This window comes from Euwallacea similis, chromosome 24, assembly GCF_039881205.1.
Source record: "Euwallacea similis isolate ESF13 chromosome 24, ESF131.1, whole genome shotgun sequence".
Classification (NCBI taxonomy): domain Eukaryota; kingdom Metazoa; phylum Arthropoda; class Insecta; order Coleoptera; family Curculionidae; genus Euwallacea; species Euwallacea similis.
In genome coordinates this window covers 1,652,788-1,672,318 of record NC_089632.1, presented here as the reverse complement: position 1 = coordinate 1,672,318, position 19,531 = coordinate 1,652,788, and the positions used below count along the sequence as shown (strand labels likewise).

The 19,531-nt window shown below is 33.1% G+C and overlaps 3 protein-coding genes across 3 annotated transcripts; 2 read left to right on the top strand and 1 right to left on the bottom strand.

The window, feature by feature from the left end:
* The first annotated feature begins 218 nt into the window (after positions 1 to 218).
* Positions 219 to 2,518, top strand: LOC136416654 (succinate dehydrogenase cytochrome b560 subunit, mitochondrial-like). The gene is made up of 3 exons (XM_066401928.1): positions 219 to 349; positions 411 to 637; positions 2,069 to 2,518. Exons 1-3 carry the CDS (start codon positions 333 to 335, stop codon positions 2,356 to 2,358), a joined length of 534 nt encoding a protein of 177 aa, XP_066258025.1. The 5' UTR covers positions 219 to 332; the 3' UTR covers positions 2,359 to 2,518.
* Positions 2,519 to 11,748: 9,230 nt separating this feature from the next.
* Positions 11,749 to 12,941, bottom strand: LOC136416620 (uncharacterized). Its single transcript, XM_066401889.1, has 2 exons — positions 12,303 to 12,941; positions 11,749 to 12,246 (listed from the first exon to the last, which is right to left on the bottom strand). Exons 1-2 carry the CDS (start codon positions 12,891 to 12,893, stop codon positions 12,169 to 12,171), a joined length of 669 nt encoding a protein of 222 aa, XP_066257986.1. The 5' UTR covers positions 12,894 to 12,941; the 3' UTR covers positions 11,749 to 12,168.
* Positions 12,942 to 13,868: 927 nt separating this feature from the next.
* On the top strand, positions 13,869 to 14,809 carry LOC136416745 (uncharacterized). Its single transcript, XM_066402078.1, has 7 exons — positions 13,869 to 13,892; positions 13,973 to 14,028; positions 14,073 to 14,079; positions 14,139 to 14,231; positions 14,311 to 14,400; positions 14,447 to 14,598; positions 14,692 to 14,809. Exons 1-7 carry the CDS (start codon positions 13,869 to 13,871, stop codon positions 14,807 to 14,809), a joined length of 540 nt encoding a protein of 179 aa, XP_066258175.1.
* Positions 14,810 to 19,531: the final 4,722 nt, after the last annotated feature.

The following is a 19,531-nucleotide window of genomic DNA, read 5'->3' as shown; positions in this document are numbered from 1 at the left end:
GTGGAACTATTTCAATTTCAACCAATCAAATTTGTTTTAGCACTGAGCAAATCAAAACGGCTTTCCTGTTGAGAGAATTAGAGCATCTTTTCATCTTTGCCTATTCCCATGTTTGAGATAAGGACGAAGAAGTGTCAACTGAAATTGTTAAAGTTGAAAAAATGTTAGCTTGATGTTTGATTGCAGATCTATCCCTTGTCACGTGTCATCTCACCTGTCGCCTGTCCTTTTCATCAACTCAAATTTTTATTTTGCTCTGAATTTTTTAGAATTTTAATCGATATTACATTTTGTTGGCTTAATTTAGATCGTAGGGAATTATAATTATTAAAATGTCTTTAATCTTCAGGTATTGTAAATTCGTAAAAAACTTTTAATTTAAAAAAATTGTTATATAATTCCTATTACAGGCTAGCTGGAAATAGACTGGGCCAGGGACATAGGCTTCTATTCCAAGACAGCAGTAGATTGTTAAATTATGTAAGACCGGTTACTATAAAATGCACACCAGCTGTGGCACCGCTAAACGAATCCCACGATGAGCGTAATCTCAGGTTGAATAGACCTCAGTCACCTCATCTCACAATTTACAAATTTGAATTACCTGCTATATTGTCTATTTCCCATAGATTTACAGGTTAGTTATACAAAAATATGGGAAAATAGTGTATCGTACTCACTGGTTATTCATTGGCCTAAGCCTACTACCCCTATTAAATTTGCTCAGGACTACCTGCAAGAATATCTCTTAGTTTGTAACATGGGATATTATACAAGTTGTTTAGGAATATCATACATATATCTTAAGAGGCAATTTCTTAGGTCAAAATAAAAACGAAAGTTGCTATGAACTTGAGTCTCGAAATAAATTTTAGGTAAGCTAGAACTTTTTAAAAATGCTATCCCGTTAATGGTTTTTTTTTAAATATCTCAGAAGCTATATGAATAAAGTACCACAACATTTGGGAATCTCTATAAAGTTGTGTTGCAAAAATAACATTTAAGAGAGATGTTAACTTTGCATTTTAGAAAATCAAACCCAAAGTTCAGCATACATTGAGTTACAAACTTATAATTTTTTTGAAAGTAGTGCATCATATATGGTTTTGGCAAACCCATATTTTTATATAGAAATTTTTAGAACATTGTTTTTTGCTGCCAAAATGTCCTGTAGTGCTCAAAATAAACAAATTGTACATGTTGAGTTGAGCCCACCTAAATTTGACACCACAGAATGCAATGAAAGTTTTTTAATATTCACAGTAGATTTATTGTGAAAAATAGGTTCCAGATATATTATAAAATTATATGCGTGTAGCTTGAAGAGCATCCAAGATTTTTAGACAATACCATTTGTGATGATACACCATTGTCAAAGAGCTCTAGTATGTGTTCTTCATATAAAAAATAGGAAAATTCATTTTATTCACTATGTAAACCATACTTGAAGAAAGGCTAAAAATATGCATTTCAATTCTTCCAATTCTTTATAGTTTTATAACAAATATTTCATATTATTATTTATTGGTTGGCTGTCTCAAAATGCAGCAATTTGATTTATTAAAATAAAGATTCATGTGTTCCTTAAGGGAATAATGGTGTCAAAATCACATTTTGATGAATATCTTATTTTCAATTCCAGTATAACAAAATTGGAACAAATCGCGTAACAGGCGAACAAATTAAATATCCTTTTTTGCATATGAAGAACAAGATTTAAATCTCTATAAAGTCATTGTTCATAACTAGAATTTAGGCACCATTAAATTCCCTAAAAGGCATACTGAGTAAAATCACATTTAAAAGTTTTTTGGTATATGTGGTGCTTAAACAATTAAGCTTAGTGTTATTTTTTAAACGTTTTGATTGCTGGTACTGTGATTAACTATGATGGTACTGGTCTTATGTGATAGTGATGACAGTTTATAAAGAACTGATTTTCTATAATCTATTATCTTACTTACTATTAGGAATACCTACAATCTGATTTAAGTTAATGGTGACCCTACAGCTATATCCTCATTAATATTATTATCATTAATTTTGTACAAATAGATTTTTTATGTAGGGCTGATTTTGACTGCATACACAGTTGCTTTAAGCGCCGCAGCTATTTACCTTGACTGCCCGTTGGAGTTTTATATTGAAAAGCTCAAATCCGCAGAAATTGGAGCCGGTCCTATTTATGGATTAAAGTTTTTGTTGGCTTTTCCCCTCACGTACCACTTTTGGAATGGAATTAGGCACTTGTTGTGGGACACCGGAAGATTCATGACCATAAAGGAAGTTTACATTACTGGATGGGCCATGTTTGCAGTTACGATTGTGACTGCCGCCATTCTTTCTGGAATGTCTTAAATTTTACAGTATTTTTAAGAGGTATGTCTGTACATAAATCATTGTTCTTTATACCTTCTGGCTATTATGATTCACTCTTTCAGAATTATTTATGTTAGCTTATCGAAGAAGCGTATTAAATTTTTTTGTGATGAACTGAAATAAAAGGATTTTTTTTATATTGACTGTTAACAAATGGTTATTGAATAGAATCTAGTTTTCACTGTACATATAGGGTGTCCCAACTGTGATTTTTGAAAAGGAAATAGTTATGAAGTCTCCTAAGTTTTGATTTTATTTATTGCCTACTTTTATGATAATAGAAATTCAAGAGAAAAGAAATGATCTAGTCAGACTTATATCAAATCAAATCTTCCTTTAACGAAAATTGACAATGGGCAACACAGCATAGACTCGCATGACCCTGACAGTATATGCAGGGTGTAACATATCATCATGGAGATTTTTCAGGAACCGATAGTATTCTGTGAAATAATTACAAGATGCTAATAGACCCAAGGTCAAAAATGCACCATTTTCGATATACAAAGTGGGAAAGTTTCCTTTCAGCGGATGTGAGATTTTTGCCCATTAACAAACCCTGTGTGTTGAGGATTTTGAATCTAATACTTATGAATCCTTGATTTTACCTCGGCTTTCGCCGTTGGGACCCTCCTTCCTTCTCTTTCTCTAAAAAATCTCATAGCTCTTCAGTCGTAGTGGCTGTGACATAACGTATCTTACAGGTTGATGTTGCCCTTATTTTTCTAGGCGAATATTTTTGTCATTCTGATGCTTTCACGACTGTGAATTCTACAGCTGATGCCGTGAGCGCTTGCATATTTATTTCGGGTTTCGGTGCGTAATTCATCCACCAGTACTCTGAGTAACTCGTCTGGATGTGCTTCAGTCTTTTTAAAGGTTCTGTCGACTTTGGCTTTCTTGAAGTCGCGCACTGACTGCCAATGCAAATTGAAACGAATTTTTTCGTTGTTAGTTCGCATTGGAGCATTCACCACTATTTGGAGGTAAATGTTTTCAGCCAAATCTATCTATCTAAGATGACGTTCCGCAGTACGTCTTCGCGCAGCCGATCAGTACCTGAGGATCCGCTTGCATAACGCATTTTATTAGTTACAGTTTTTCATGGACGAACATGTGGTTTCTTCTATTGAACAGGGGGTGTAACGAGACCATTATTTACTTCAGGCATTAGCAGCGGCGGCCCTTACATGGGGGCTTCAGGTCGGTCCTTTATTCAGCTTTAATCCCAGAGATTGGACTGTGTCCAGCCGCGGCACTTCAATGTCATCAATCTCTAAAGGATCTGGTGTGTCATCCAAACATCTTCCAAATAGGTTTACCTGGCACTTAGTCGGGTTTACCTTAATCCGACAAGTGAACAGTCATTCCTGTAGGTGATCTAATACTCGCTGTAGATTCCTCTTAACAACCGCCCTATTCCGGTGTTTGGATAAAATGGTTGTGTCGTTAGCATAAAGCGAGAGTGTAGCCCTAGCTGTGCTAGAGATAGCACTCGTATGCAAGTGTGCTAGAATAGCTCTCTGTATTACTCCTGCCTCCAGGTTTCTGGGGGCAGAATAGACGTCACCTACTTTGGCGATGACTGTCTAATTCCTGAGATAACTGTGGATCAATTCGAACATTTTTAACGATGTATCTAAGATCCTCAATATATAGATAAATTCATTGTGTCATATCTTGTCGAATGCTCCTTTCATGTTCAACAGGACCAGTCCAGAAGTCAACCGGTTAGTCCTGTCTTTCATGACGTTTTCTATGGTCTTCAGAAGTTAAGAGGGTTTCCAAGTTTTGTAACGTTCTTAAGTACTAAAATTGAGAGCTAACATACACAGGAATACTAAGGCTAAAAGGCAAATATTGGCTAATTTATTATCTATACGAACGAACTATGTATTATCTAACAAAAACTTTCAACCACATTTATTTTTGATAATTGTGAAATTATCATAAAATGCGAAAATATGTCGATTATGTCATCGAGAGGAATACATAATGGCGCGGATTTTAAACTTATTGAAATAATTCCTCTTGTCAGGGTGCAATTAGCTTTGAACTTTCAAATGGGACCATGAGTTGAATACCTCCTCATTTTATAGGTAATAAAATTCTCTAATGTAATACTCTATTTTTTTTAATTTTGACAACCATTTCTGAGAAATAATTCCCAAAGTACCTATTCAAACAATTAGATAAAATTAAGTAATTAAATGTTTAACACGACCCCCCCCCCCCCCCCCCGCACATGTTAGAAATCACAATATTAAAGATGGTTTATGGGAACAGTCTCCCATTTTCGGTAATAAATACTTAATATTGATTACCTTTCGTCTAGGGAGATTGTTTATGTTTATGTCTGATTCTTTTCTGGCTACGTTGTGTTTTTATTTTTGAGTTCTATGTACCCTTTACTTCTTTGCATATGATATAGTTAGTCGTCGTCTGTAAGAGGTTACGGAATCACCTCAATCAAGCACTTTATTTCTTGTATAATATACTAATAGTTCATATACTATCAACGTGTATCATTCTGGTCACTCACGCCCTGCATGGTTCATTTTACCAACACCACACTCTTTCATGCAGGTTGTTCCATATTTCTTCGAACATTTCTAAGAACTTCAGGGATGATTAGGCGACACTCTTCAAATATCTGTCTTTCTAATTCTTTCAGTAAATTCTGCTGGGTTAGATAATTTTTTTTATTTTAAATAGCCCCCAAAAGAAATCGAGAGGTACTAAATCGGGTGACCTGGAACGCCATGTCACCCATATCTGGCTGACATGACTGGTTCGACGTGTTAAAGCGTAACACTTAGATGAATAACAACAATTATTTTTCATGTTACAGTTTCAATGTTACAGTTATATCGGTTTAACAAAACGTGGGTGTATTTAAACTGTAGTTCGTATAAAAAAATTAAGTGAACTTTATATTTGACAGGGCAACCCTTATTTGAGAATAGTGAGTAATAAATACCTAGCCATGCCGGGTATATTATCAAAAAATCGTGATGTACATAGGAGTAATATAAGGGTACATTGCAATGGGATTAAAATTTAAACACGCTAAAAATCTTATGTTGTAGTTTAAAAACATGACTACAACCGCTGTTGCAAATCGAATCTCTATGATTACAATTGCCGAGCTAAACATCAATTCATCACATTGAATGTACAACCATCTTCAATATGATTAATAAACTAATATCCGCCAATCTGATTTTTTTTTTCAAATCGAAATTAGTATTGTTATGTACACCAATGGTGAAACTCAGATGAAATTTGCATTGCGAACAAAGAGCTCTTGGTAACAGTTAATATCCATAAAATTTCATAAAAATCGTAGAATCAGTTCAGTAGTAAGTTTTTTTTATAAAACTTGAATATCTTTTAGATATCTCGAAAATTACAGATTCGCGGACATTAGTTTTTAATCACACTTATCGCAATTTTTCGAGAATCTCCTCATTTCACTTTAGCAATTCACAAGCACCCTTTACATGTATACCTTATGAAGTATAGTTATTTTAGTGGAAGAAACTGTTTAATTGCTTCAATAAAATATACCTTAATTTATTGAGTTCTTAAATATATGACGATTCATAATAGAGCGCTATTGTGGAGGTGAAAATTTCAACCGTAACAAGTTACCATTTTTGGAGATTTTTAACATGCTGTAAATAGCGTTGCGAAATGGTTACTGGTTTGGTGGAAAAAATCTTAGATGAGATTTAAAAAAATTGAGTTGGCATCAATTTCTTGAACGCCAAAACGTCCTCAAAACGACATGGGACGATTTTGAAACTGCTCTTTTTTTAATAGGGGTATTTTATATTTTCATCTACAGGATGAGCCATCCTTAGTGGACCAAACATCAGAACTGGATTATTTATTCGAAAATAGTGTTAGTTTGTTATTGAATCCATAGTCCTGAAATGCCTCGTTATGAAAATACAAGGTGTTCATTTAAAAAATTCAAAATTATTAATATTTTCAAAAGTAATCGAGATATTTAGATGACATTTTGCACTTTTTAACAGTTAATTATGACGATTTTTTTAATGTATAACCAATCATTTTAATTTTACCAGTGGCGTGCGTACGGGTGCATTTTACACACAGAATACAGTACACACAGAATTTTATCCAAAAAAAATGGTACGCCGTTGGTTTTTCTCAATACAGAAATCATTTCAATTATTCTCCTCTTTTATTATTTTATTATGTGTTAATTTAAATGCATAAAACAGCAAACAGGAACTTTTAAAAAGCAACGCAGTTTTCAGTAACAAATATTAATGTAGAAAATTACCGATTATCCAATTTTTAAGATTAACAATTTGTTGTCATAGAATTGTTATAAACCTACCATGATATTTGTGAAATAAATTATCTATAGTATACGTCCACTACTATTAAAGTTCATAATTCTAAACTGCTGAGCAAACTTCAACTGTCAGTATATGACAATTACATTGACGCATTTTAGAAAGAAGCAGTCATATTCTTTTCAAAAACCAACTAGAATATTTCGAATGATTAATATCTAATATTAAAAAACCGCAAATTACAGCAAAAGCGTTAATTTTAGGTATAGGGACATTTAATAAAAATCGATTCAGAATTATATTTAGAATCTAGACATGTAAAAATATACGAGGTGTTCCATTTAAAATAAGTGACTTTTTTGCTTTCAAAGTTCTTTAAATTTGATTTTACTTTTTGGAAACCCTGTATAATAATTATAAACACTTTTTTCATTAACCTAATCTACCATGTTTGGTTAACATATTAGTAAATTTTCATAAAGCCAGTTTCACTAATAGTTGAGAATTTTATATTTTCAAGAAATGGTATTTTAGAAAGATTTTTTTTTTAAATTAAAATATCTTCTAAACGGTTAGGTTGAGATATAGAGATATATATCTAATAAGAACTTAATCAGGTTAATCCCTAAATTCCAAAAATGCAAAAATATACCGGGGGTTCCATTTGAACTAAGGAAGTTGAACTTGATTTCTGGTAAAATCGGAAGTAATTTGACCTTGAAAATATTTTTAAACAGTAGAGTGTATTTATATTAGTTTAACCCCAAAATATAAAAAATTAAATTAAAATAAAAAAAAAAATTAGTTACAAGTCCAAAAGTTTCTAATGAAACAGTTACGTGAATCACCCTATATAAGAACGTATTAAGCGAAGCTTCACTTTTTTGCAGAGAACAGGACGCATTTCATTGTGTAACTAAAGCGCAAAATCTGCAATAAACAGTGTGAAATTTAATTGATTTAAACAAACTATTAGCTTCAACTACCTTTTTTAATAAGTTGTTACCCACATGGCCCAGTAAAGCAACTGGCACCTCAAATTCCTTTGACATGTTGGTCACCATTATGAGATAAAACTTCTGGCACTCTCTATCCCATTCATACCATCTCAATTCATAGACGGCGTTAATAAAATCCGTACTCTTAAGTTTAGAAATTACTTACTATTACTTAAAATTGAATATTTGGTACTACTTACATGATTAACATAATTTTGTGCCACATAGTTGATGCAGTAACTATATATAGAGAAAACAACTAAAAGTACCACTCCATTTACTTTGTCAAAACCTTGCTGAAAAAAAGTGTCATAACTTACATTCACTAGATAGCTTTTGTATATACAGAGTGTCCTAACGAAAAATTCGCATCTCGATTTAAAACGAAAATGTGTAAAAACGCTTGAATCCGACGATTTTTGATTCGAAAGGGACAATTTTTTGTTATTACATTTTCAACTCTTCAAATTCAACCCCTGAACAGATTTATAGTCACCCTAAAAAATTTTTAATGGGAAGGGATGTCGAGTGATACATAATTTTAAATGCAGTTATGCCCTGATTATAACTTCTAAGTCTGAAGTCGCTGCCATTATTCTCATTAATATGACAGCTTGTCAAAGGCTGTAAGGAAAAAGCTTTTAATTAATAATTAAATTATCATAATAAGAACTGCAGACTTCAAAATGAGGGTAGGAAAACCTTGAAAAGTGAGATATCACTGAATCTGAGGTGAATTTTACCTCTAATCGTATGATTAATGAATGCCACCAAATTACACCCGAAATGTTACGTAACATAAGACAACGCTTTCAACAAAATTTATTTTATAGTATGGAAGTAAATAGCGGTTATTTTCAGCATTTAATAAATTTATCAGAAAAGTAACTTAAACACTTTTTTTCATTTACTCACCTTTTTTAATATAAAAATTACAAATAAAGAAACATACTCTTTTAAATTTGAGGGGTAAAACTCATCTTTATCGAGAGGATTCAGTAATATCTCCCTTTTAAAGGTCTTCCTACCATCATGTTGAAGTCTGCAGCTCTTGTTGTGACAAACTAATTATTGAACTAAAAGTTTTTCCTCACAGACTTTGACAGACTATCATAACAACGGGGATAACGGTACTGACCTCAAAATTAAAGATTATAATTAGGGTACAACTACCTTTAAAATGAGGTATCAATTCGACCCCTCCCTATTAAAAATGTTGGGGGTTACTGTTATTTGTTTAGGGGTTGTAATTGAAGGGTTGAAAATACAATAAAAAACTGTCCCCCTCAAACCAAAAATTGACGGGTCCGAGCGTTTCCACACATTTTCATTTTAAATAAAAATTTTAAATGAAATTTCAAATAGAATTATAAAAATGTATACACAATTTTAAATAAAAATCGAGTTTGAAAGTTTTCGTTGGGCCACCCTATATAATATGTATAATATACCTCTAGCAATGTAAAAAGTGACCAGAAATTGATCATAATTCCATTTACTACATAAATCATATTGAAAATCTCATTCGATTTCAATATGCTCCGGTTATATCTAAAGAACAATGAAAATTTTCAAAGAAGTTTGCAAAAAGTTTAAATTTTACTTTATAATTTGCAAATGCGTCTTCACTATTGATTTCAGGTTCTTTGTAATTAACCCAGACTTCTTGATGCCTCTTTTCTTGAGACAATTGACATAGTCTGTTAAAAGCAGGAGTTGAAGATCCATGTGAGATACTACATAAACGAAGCACAAAGGCATGGCTGAAGATGGGTAGGGAAGTGTAAGGATCAGTAGGGAGATGATCCTGTTTATTGCCTCGCAGGTATTGTAATCTAAAAGAATATCATAGGCAAACTTCATGCAAATCCCATAGTTTCCTTCACCTAGAGAAAAGTAGTAATTCATAATTCTCCATATTGGGTTAGATTCGTCTTCAATTTGGGGCCAGGTGTAAACAGTGGTTAAAGCTGTTACACAAGCAGTGGAGATAAGAAGTACTTGAATAAAACTCAGGTACGTAGCTTTCAATTTTGTACCATATTGTCTCGTATTTATAGAAAATGCTTTAATCCTCGGCATGTAAAATTGTATTATATACAGGTATAATATGTTTGTAGTGAATGTCTAAAATGGAACAATTCAAAAGTAGCAAAATCATGTATTTACTATAGTTTATACGTGTACACTGTACTGATAATCTTACGTAAAAAAATCCAGTATAGAAGGCAGAATATTTCACGATGGAGACACTCTCTAAATGTGTTAAGAAATAGAGAGTTTGCAGTAGTAATATTGAGCCAGAAATTAGAATTACCAGAGTGCTAACAAAAGGCTTATAGTATTTATTCAGCAACAGATATTTGTACAGTAAATTTAAGGATGATTCTAAAAAAACGAGGAATACATATAGACACTTTAAAAATCTTAATTATCCCTTACCATTACTATTAGTGAGATATTTCCTTACTAACATCATATTAGCTGAAGTGTGAAGCTTCGAATAACTAATCTAAGCTAAATCATGCTGGTTCATTATTTCCATAAAATTATGATAGTTTTGTCAATATCCCAGTCCATTTTTTCAGAAATAATTGATGAATATCGTGAAAATGAACGAATATAAAACCGCTATCGTCAACTGATTGTTTTTTTCCTGAAGTACTTCCACACAAAGCGTTAGACGCCTTTTTATCTTAACTCTGTTTCATTATTTAACAGTTCAATTTAAAATATTGCTAAACAGTGGCGGCTCGTGATTATTATAACTGTGAAGCCACTCAAATAAGAGCCAAAAACGAAAGAAATCTGTGCATATTTTCCATATTATTACTTCACTAAACGGTAAATTAGAACAAAGTAAACTACTCAAATTGATATTGACAAAGTAATGTGTTTTTTTATAAATCAGCGAACGTACTGATTTAGTGGCATTTTGACTTTTTCCTACTAGCGGGTGGTAAAATGGCTTTATAGTAGACATTTGTGAGGTGAAAGGTAAAACTTTTTACCGCACGTGTGCATGTAAATAATCTATCACACTCTAATGCCGGAAGTAGCCTCTCGCTGAGATGAAGCAAACATAGCTGAGAGCGAAAATGTACGGGACACACTCGGATGGTCTCACGACTTCTTCACTCGCCTCATGAAAGCTTCATTGCAAATCGGTTTTTTGGCACGAGTCAAAGGACTCAAGCGTAAACGAAATGGCATAGAGAGACGCCTGAGTTTATTTCTGTATTACGTTCGTCGCAACTACTAGACGAACGTAAGAGTGTATTGGAAACACTCAGGTAGAGCACTTGCACAATCTCGCCTTATGGTAAAAAATTTTTATCCCCAATAAATGCAATGATATAAAACTTTATTCAGATTAAATGAAGCATGAAGAAGTCGAGAATATTGATTATATAAATGATGAATACTTTAGACCGACTTCATCATTATTTAGTGATCTCGAATCCAACTGGTTCTTGCAGAAGAGGAAATTTTATGGTACAAATTCACCAATTCCAGTTCTAATGCTAGTGCCGAATTCTTCTGATGAGGCCAAGGTGGGCCATAAAAGGTTCCTTTTTATTATTGTTTATAATTTCCTTGTACGGAGATAAATCTGTGGATGATACATCATAATCCATTCAGCCTAATATCACCAATTCATTGTTGGTTCAATCTAAGAACATAGAAGGCAATACTTATCAGTTTCGAACTAAACGAGAACACCGATATAACGACCGAATCGTCTTCTGATTCGAGGATGAGGGAAGTCAATTCCTAGGAACAGAAGACACAGAAGACCTTCGAGGCTCAAGAAGTGCTGTAAACTGACATTGCTTTGGCTGATGATAGTAAGTACACTCATCGACCAAAGTCTTGCACCTCCATATTATTTCAATAATGAACTATTTTTTGAAGTAGTTTCTTTTTTATTAATTGTTTTGTTTATTTGCTTCCTCGGTCTTTATTCATAGTCATCCGTACTGAATCACTATCTCTGCCCAATATACACTGCGTGACATAGAAAAGAGAACACCCCGTAAAAATGATTTGATTTAAATAATTTTTGGTATGCATGTTGTTTACGCCAAAACAAATACTTCATTAAAAAGTTGAACAAATTTAATTGTTAAAAACTAAAAAAAATTTAATAATTTGTCGGTCCTCCGCGGTGTCTTTTACATTCTTGTACACGTCTAGGCATGGATCTAATGAGGTGATTGATGTCCTCTTGGGGGATCTCATTCCAGGCTAACTGGACAGCATGACACAGCATCGCTAGGGTTTGCGGGGGATGGGGTAAATTATGCAACCTTCTACCTATAATATCCCATACATGTTCGATCGGTGAGAGGTCTGGAGATCAAGGTGGCCAAGGTAGCAAATTGACTGCATTTTGTTGGAAGAAGTCCATAGTCACTCTAGCCACATGTGGTCGTGCATTGTCTTGTTGGAAAACTGGATCAACAAGAGTTTCCAGATAAGGCACAAGATGAGGTTCCAGGACTTCTTGGATGTATCGCTGGGCTGTCATACTGCCTCTGACGAAAACTAAAGGTGACCTGCTACCATATGCAATGGCACCCCAAACCATTACCCCAACAGTCTGATGGACATGCCTCTGTATTGCAAACTGAGGATCCCATCTTTCACCCCGTCTCCTTCGTATTCTTGCCCGACCATCATGCATACCGAAACAGAATCTGGATTCGTCACTAAACACGATGTTATCCCATTCCAGAGTCCCATGTATCCGTTCTTGGCACCACTGTAGTCGATTTTGACGATGATTTAAGGTGAGGGGTAACACGAGATAGGGACGGTAGGAAATCAATCCAAAACTTCTTATGCGGCGATAAATGGTTCGTATCCCAATGGGCCTTCCATACTCAGCGAACCACTGATCCGCCAGCGTCCTCGACGAGACGAACCTATCTCTTAGGGCCATAATTCGGAGTCGGCGATCTTGGCGTTCTGTAGTTCTTCGAGGTCGTCCAGTACCTGTTCTTCTGCCTGTTTGCCCTTCTTCGAACCATCCCTGACAGCATCTCACTATAGTGTTTACACTACGGTTCAATCTAGTGGCGATTTCCCTAAATGACAGATCAGCCTCTCGTAGACCCACTATTCGACCCCTCTCAAACTCGCTCAATTGATGAAAATTTCGCTCTATTCTGGTTCTAGGCATATCTCTACGCAGTTTCTAAGCACACTACACTCCAATAAATGTTATTTTCCAGTTGTATTGTTGATATTTTATTGCAATTTTTATATTTAAAAAAAACCTAAAATTCCGAATAACTCGTAAATACGTAGATAAATATGAGTGAAATTTTGATCGTTTCTGCTATACATATAAACAAACATGCATACCAAAAATTATTTAAATTAAACCATTTTTACGGGGTGTTCTCTTTTCTATGTCACGCAGTATACTTATTATTTACGTGCATAAAAATTTAAATATTGGGGAGGTGCAAGACTTTTGTCGATGAGTGTAACTAAACGATAAAGTGCATTAGTTAGTATGATTTTAATTTGAAGATATATTTTATTCTTCGTTGTTCTGGGCATTTAATAGGTAATAAGGGGAATAAATATACCAAAAAGTATGCTCAGCAAATTGAGATAAAAAAATCAAGAATTACCACACACATAAAGTGGGTCTTAAAGTCAAATAAAAACGAGTTTCGTGCTAATTCTCTTATAATTTTCATACGAAGAAAAACTTCTTCAAAGATAATTTAAGGAAAGTAATTCGAGACAACAAGAAAATTAAATTCATACAGACTTTGTTGGTAAGTTTAGCCTATAAGTAACTCACTTTCGCCGTTTAATAAAATTTTGTCTCTTAAAAAACAATTTCGTATTTTACGAAGAAACTAAAGCAAAGAAAAAGAAATGAAATCTTGCCGTTGAAATGAAATACAATTCGCATACGAAAGAAAATATTGATAAGAGGATTAAACTACAGTGAATCCCAAAAATATTCAAACGCATCCTGTTTAAAGATTTTACAAGTTTTAATTAAATGTATTAGTTATTTTTTTTTTTTTGCATCAAAAATGCCTTCATCAATAATTTATTTAGAGATCTGCATAAAAAACATGGAATCTAAATAGCTTATTTTCCAATTCGAGGAAAAAGTTCAAAGGACAACTAAATGTGCCACAAAAATATTCGGACAGTATGTGCAACAAAATTATTCATAATAGAAAATTTTATTTATTAGGTATTTGTTATGCATTTTTTGCTTGCTGAATGTAGATAGCACAGAATAGAGTTAGAAATAATATCCATAATGAGTCGGATACCAAGCAAAAGTAATGTTAGTTTCGATAAAAGACAATTAGTAATATTTCATTAGGAAAAGGGTAAATCCTATAAAAAGATTGACGAAATGTTCCAATTAAGTAAGAGCACAGTTGGATAGATAATCCAACGTTACAAAAATGAAAATACAATACTTCTAAAGGAACAAACAAGTCTTCTAAAATTGTTAAATGGGAGGGACAACCGCTTCATAGTAAGAACAATTAAGTAAAATCCCAAAGTTAGTGCTCCAAAGATGAAAATCCTAATGCAAAATCATTCTAATAAAATAGTTAGTATTAAAACCATTCATCGGTATATTAGATGCCATGGATATCACAGCAGAGTATCCAGAAAAAAAACCATGGTTTAGTACTAAAAATGTAAAAATGCGATTAAATTTTGTTAAAGAATTCATTTTTAAATCAGATAATTACTAGAGTTTTCTGTGATAAGTCAAAATTTAATATTTTTGGTCCAGACGGATACCAAATGGTGTGGAGGAAGGCAATTGAAGAAATAAAAAAACAACCTCTTTGGCCAACGGTGAAAAATGGAGGAGGTTCGGTTTTGGTTTGGGGGTATGTATCATCAGTAGGAGTCGGTGAATTAGTTTTTATTTAAGGAAATGTGGACAAAAATGTATTTTTAAATATTCTAAGATAAAATCTAAGGACAAGCTCGGAAAACATGGACATATTAAATTCGTTTAAACTATACCAAGACAATGATCCAAAACAAAACCTGTATTGTTCGCGAATACCTTTTGTACAAGTGTCTGAAAGTCCTTAAAACTCCTTTTCAATTTCCGGGCCTCAATCCAATAAAAAATGTACATATATGATTATTTGAAACAACAACTTAGAAAACATGAAATAACTTAAAAAATAGTATTAAAAATTAGGTTACAGGAAGAACGGAATAAAACTTATTCGCATTACTTAAGAAAAATTGTACCTTCTAAGTTTAAACCTTTGAAAAGTATAGCTGAAGCAAAAGAGGATCTATATAAAATACTAATTTAATAAATTATGTTGTTATTTATCTTTAAATCAATTATACACGTATACTATAGTAGTTATGTATGAATTATTACCATACGAATATTTTTGGGACACGTTTAGTTGTTCTTTGGATTTTTTCTTCAAATTGGAAAGTAAGCTATTAAGATTCCGTGTTCCTTTTTCATGCAAACCCCTAAATAAATGATTGATGAAGACATTTTTGATGTAAAAAAAATAACTAATATATTTCATTAGAACTTTTAAAATCGTAAAAAAGGGTGTGTCCCGAATATTTTTGGGATTCACTGTTCGTAATAGTAATGTCAGTCCTAGCAGGTTAATATTTTGTTTTAATTTGTCTACTTACATTGGTATTGTGAGTATTGTTCCTGGTATACAAGTATCACCAAGTCAAACGGAAACATAGGGATTGTGTAAGTGGGAGAAGGACTGCCTAAGGTTTCACATACCTCCGACAAAGACCAATGAAGTGGGATATGAGGGTGGCGGCTGACCTGGGCGGAGTCAATGCAGTCGACGTTTGGATATTTAGGATAATATCGATTTCGGTGCTTTCGCGGCGATGGAAATTTTTTAAAATGTCAGAAAAAAAAGTAGTTATATAAATAAATAAAAAAAAGCGATCATAATTATATATTAGTAATGAAATTCTGAAACGGTGAGAGATTTGGTAACACTGCACTGACTCCGCCCACTTCAACCGCTAGCCTCGCAATGTCCTTTGCTCATTTTCATCGGAGGTATATTAACACTTATGCGGTCCTTCTCGCACTTGCACAATCTCTATGTTTCCACTTGAAGTGATAATACCTGTATACGTGTTCTCCTTTCAATGGTCTCTATTTATAGTTACAATAGGAGGTGTTTCTATATCCTGGATAGAGTTACAATTTACAAAAAATTCCGTAAATTTCACGATTTTCTCCTTTACTGTAGCAAATAAACCAAATGATGGCTGAAGGGATCGATTAGAAGGAGCTACATAGCAATTTCATTTCCATCATTGGTGAAAAATTTTCATCATTTGTCAATGAAATTACCAAAAAGCAGATTTGCTTACTAATTGAAAACATTCACGGTTTGATGTATGAGAATTTGTTATTCCTCAGTTTTCTTCAGATAGACGTCTCTTCACAAATTTTAGATTTTAGCTATTTTTTCGTTCATTCCCAGTGCCAACTTCTGCAAAGCTACTCAATTAATTTCGTATTGCATTGACATTTCTGGAATGACACTAACTTCATAATATGTGTTTCATTAATTGATTGTCTGCAAATTAAGTGCCTTACTGGTAAACACATAGGTTCCCATGGATTGAAGAATTTGCTGATCTTGTTCCAAGTTCAGCCTTTTTTTTTTGCCAGGTTCAGTAAACTGGCAAGCTTACTGAACTTGACATAAACACTTTCACAGAATTCCTATTAAAACAGATTTTTAATCAAAATCTCTAGGCGAATATTAATCAATAAAATAATCAACAAATATCGTATATCGTATCGATTTAGAATTTTATGCTGACTTTCTCATGAACTGCATTTTAACTTCATTTTACAAATTAATTTACTGTACCTCATGTACATATAGCAAACCAATATTAATACATCCGCTACATGTCGGCCAGTATGGTACCCTCCCATTTTTTGTCTTTTCCCGTTATCTCGTTTCGTTTCTTTCTAATTTTAATTTTAATCGATTTTTCATTCGACTTCGACTCGACCCGAATCGACCTTGTTAACCTTGAGACTTATCGAGTCGATAGAGCGTTTGCGACTCGTTCTGACGCGTCGTCGGTGACATGCTTTGCAATTCAGATTAAGATTTGGTTGCGTTATATCGCTCATCTACAGCAGGTACAATGTAACTTCAATTTTAATTTAATTTAAATCTTTTATATGTTAAGTTGATCGGATCATTATTTTAGCTTTTGGAAGTTTTATAGACTTCTAAAGTTACCAAAAGGGAAAATGAATAATAACCACTTCGCGATAAATGTGAAATTTTGTAAATTATCCAGAAATATTTTTGTTACTGGTACATTTTTTTAAAACTTTTATATTGGATTTAAGCAGAATGTCTTGTTTGCTAAAGAATGCTCTCATTCAGCGCTTCGATATTAAGCATTTACTCTCCAAATGTAATGAAAGTATAAGGTACGGCAAAACATATCGAGCAAGGTTTTTTTTATTAAAAAAATCAATACAAAAAAATCCCTATATACCTCGAACATGTACAAGTTGTTCGTTTTAAAGCTCAACTATGTAGATTTCCGTAACCATAAACCGTTTATGGTAAAGTTTTTGAGATACAACATCATTTTGGTCTCTAATTTTTGAGAATTTTTGGTGCCGAAAATTACGGTTCATAAGAGACACGAGGTCAGAGAAAAAGTTACAATGATGAAGCTCCAATAATTAAATATTACCTGTTCAAATAAGCTAAGGCGAAAATCAAAATATTTTCCAAAATTTAAGGGTTTTTCTAATATTTACCAGTCATCGAAATTTTTAAAATGTAAAAACGACATATTCTTAAACTCCAAATGGCGCAATTTCGTCTCAATTTAACCGATTTTGCGTCTTTTATGGTTACTGAAATCTCCATGATTGAACAGACACCCTGTATATATGTACATTCGTATACAATATAAATAATAAGTTGCTTGTATTAAATGAAGGACACCTATTCAGATAGATACATTTTTGGAGTTTTTGAAATTCTATATGACGCGCAAGAAATTTGCCACAGGGTCGGCGAAAAGATTTGGCTGATTTTGGCAAATTTCTTCTATGCACAACTCCCCGAAGAAAAATATCAGGCTACGCCTTAATAAAGCACTATATTACTAATATTTGATAATGCAGCCTCGTCGCGACGCAAAATGGCGCAAATATAGCGGAGGCCGACGCCAACGGCGACGGCACCGCGTCAGAGTGAATCGCTACATACTATCGAGTTATGACAAAGAAGTCGATTCGATAAAAGATTCGGCGTCGAAACGTCGAGGTCGAAACTCCACTCGAAACGGAACCAGACGAGAAACCATAACCGGAATTAATTCGAAATTAAAAATGTGGTGGCACCTGTTGGTTATCCGTAATGTGAGGTGAGAAAACTTAAATTAATTTACGTATTACTCAAAAAATTTAATTAAAATGAAGCTCATATGCAGTATTTCAGTATAACTTAGTATTTAGGACCTTTTCTTTAATAATTTCTCGTGCTTTTGTCCATTTCTGAGAGTTCCTGTGGTTACTTCCGTCAGTTCTGTAAGTAATCTCAGGTTATTTACTTATACATTTCAAAACCAAAATTTCGACTCTACAGTTCACTTGTAAGCGAGGTAACCCATGTTCTACCGGGGGTTTTTCTAAAAAGGCCTTTTATCAGAAAAACTCAGGTACAAGGCCAACTACAGCAGTTTCAGATATCATTTTCTCTAGAAATACTCAAAGAACATGTCAGTAAACACTTAGTTTACAATCAATCATCAAACCTTTCTGATAGACATCAAACTAGAGCGAAATTCACAGGTCCCTTGCCTAAACAAGGAACCAAACAGAATCAAAATATGTGAGTTATCCATTTTTCATTACCTTAACTGGGTATAAAGCAAGTAGGGATAGAAAAAAATTAGATAGATGTTAAACGTTTGATTTTTGGTTTAGTTCATTGGTCTAGAGAAAATCAGGCTATTTCCAGTTGTTTCTGGTATAAATAAGGGGGATGTGTGAAAAATGGCCGTTTCCAGGGCTTCTTTCTAGTTCAATTATTGTTTAATTTAATGAGAAATTAAGTGGTTCCTCACAGTAGTTTTGCTGTAGAATCCAGGGGTGTAGTTAGATTTTTTTATAATGTTATTAATTTTCAAGTTTTTAAGTGAAATTACATTCTTTAAAGATGAAACACCTGTATAATTTGACATCATTAAATAGTACTTATTTTTCTTTTTTCACTGATGTAATTTTTAATTTATTTTTGAAGAAAACATTTTCTAACATTATAAAAAATCAAAATTTATTTTTTAATGATTTTACATATTTTATACCTTTTGAAGATTAAAAAAACTTTCTATAGTTATTTTGAAATTATTTTGAAGTACTTCAAGGAACTTCTATTATAATTGCTTTTTATTTAGTTGTTGTACAAAAATTTATTCGTTTTCACGAGAGTGATCACGGAGCTTAAGAGCATGTTATTACTTATTTAACTTTTGCTACTTTACTTAACCCATCACTTGTTCTATAAACATTTTCCTTACATTTTCAGGACAATATAAAAAGTATGTAACTGTAAATATAAAAAATTATGGAAAAACCTTTTTCAATGATTTTATGCGTTTTCTGTGGATATAAAATTAATATTTTTGGTCTTATTAAATACTATTTTAGAATTAAAAAAATATTAATTTGTTAAAAAGTTAAAAGGAGGAGGGGAGGGGAGGGGGGTCAATTTAGAGTTGCACAGTATAAGAAAAGCAAGAAAAAGGAAA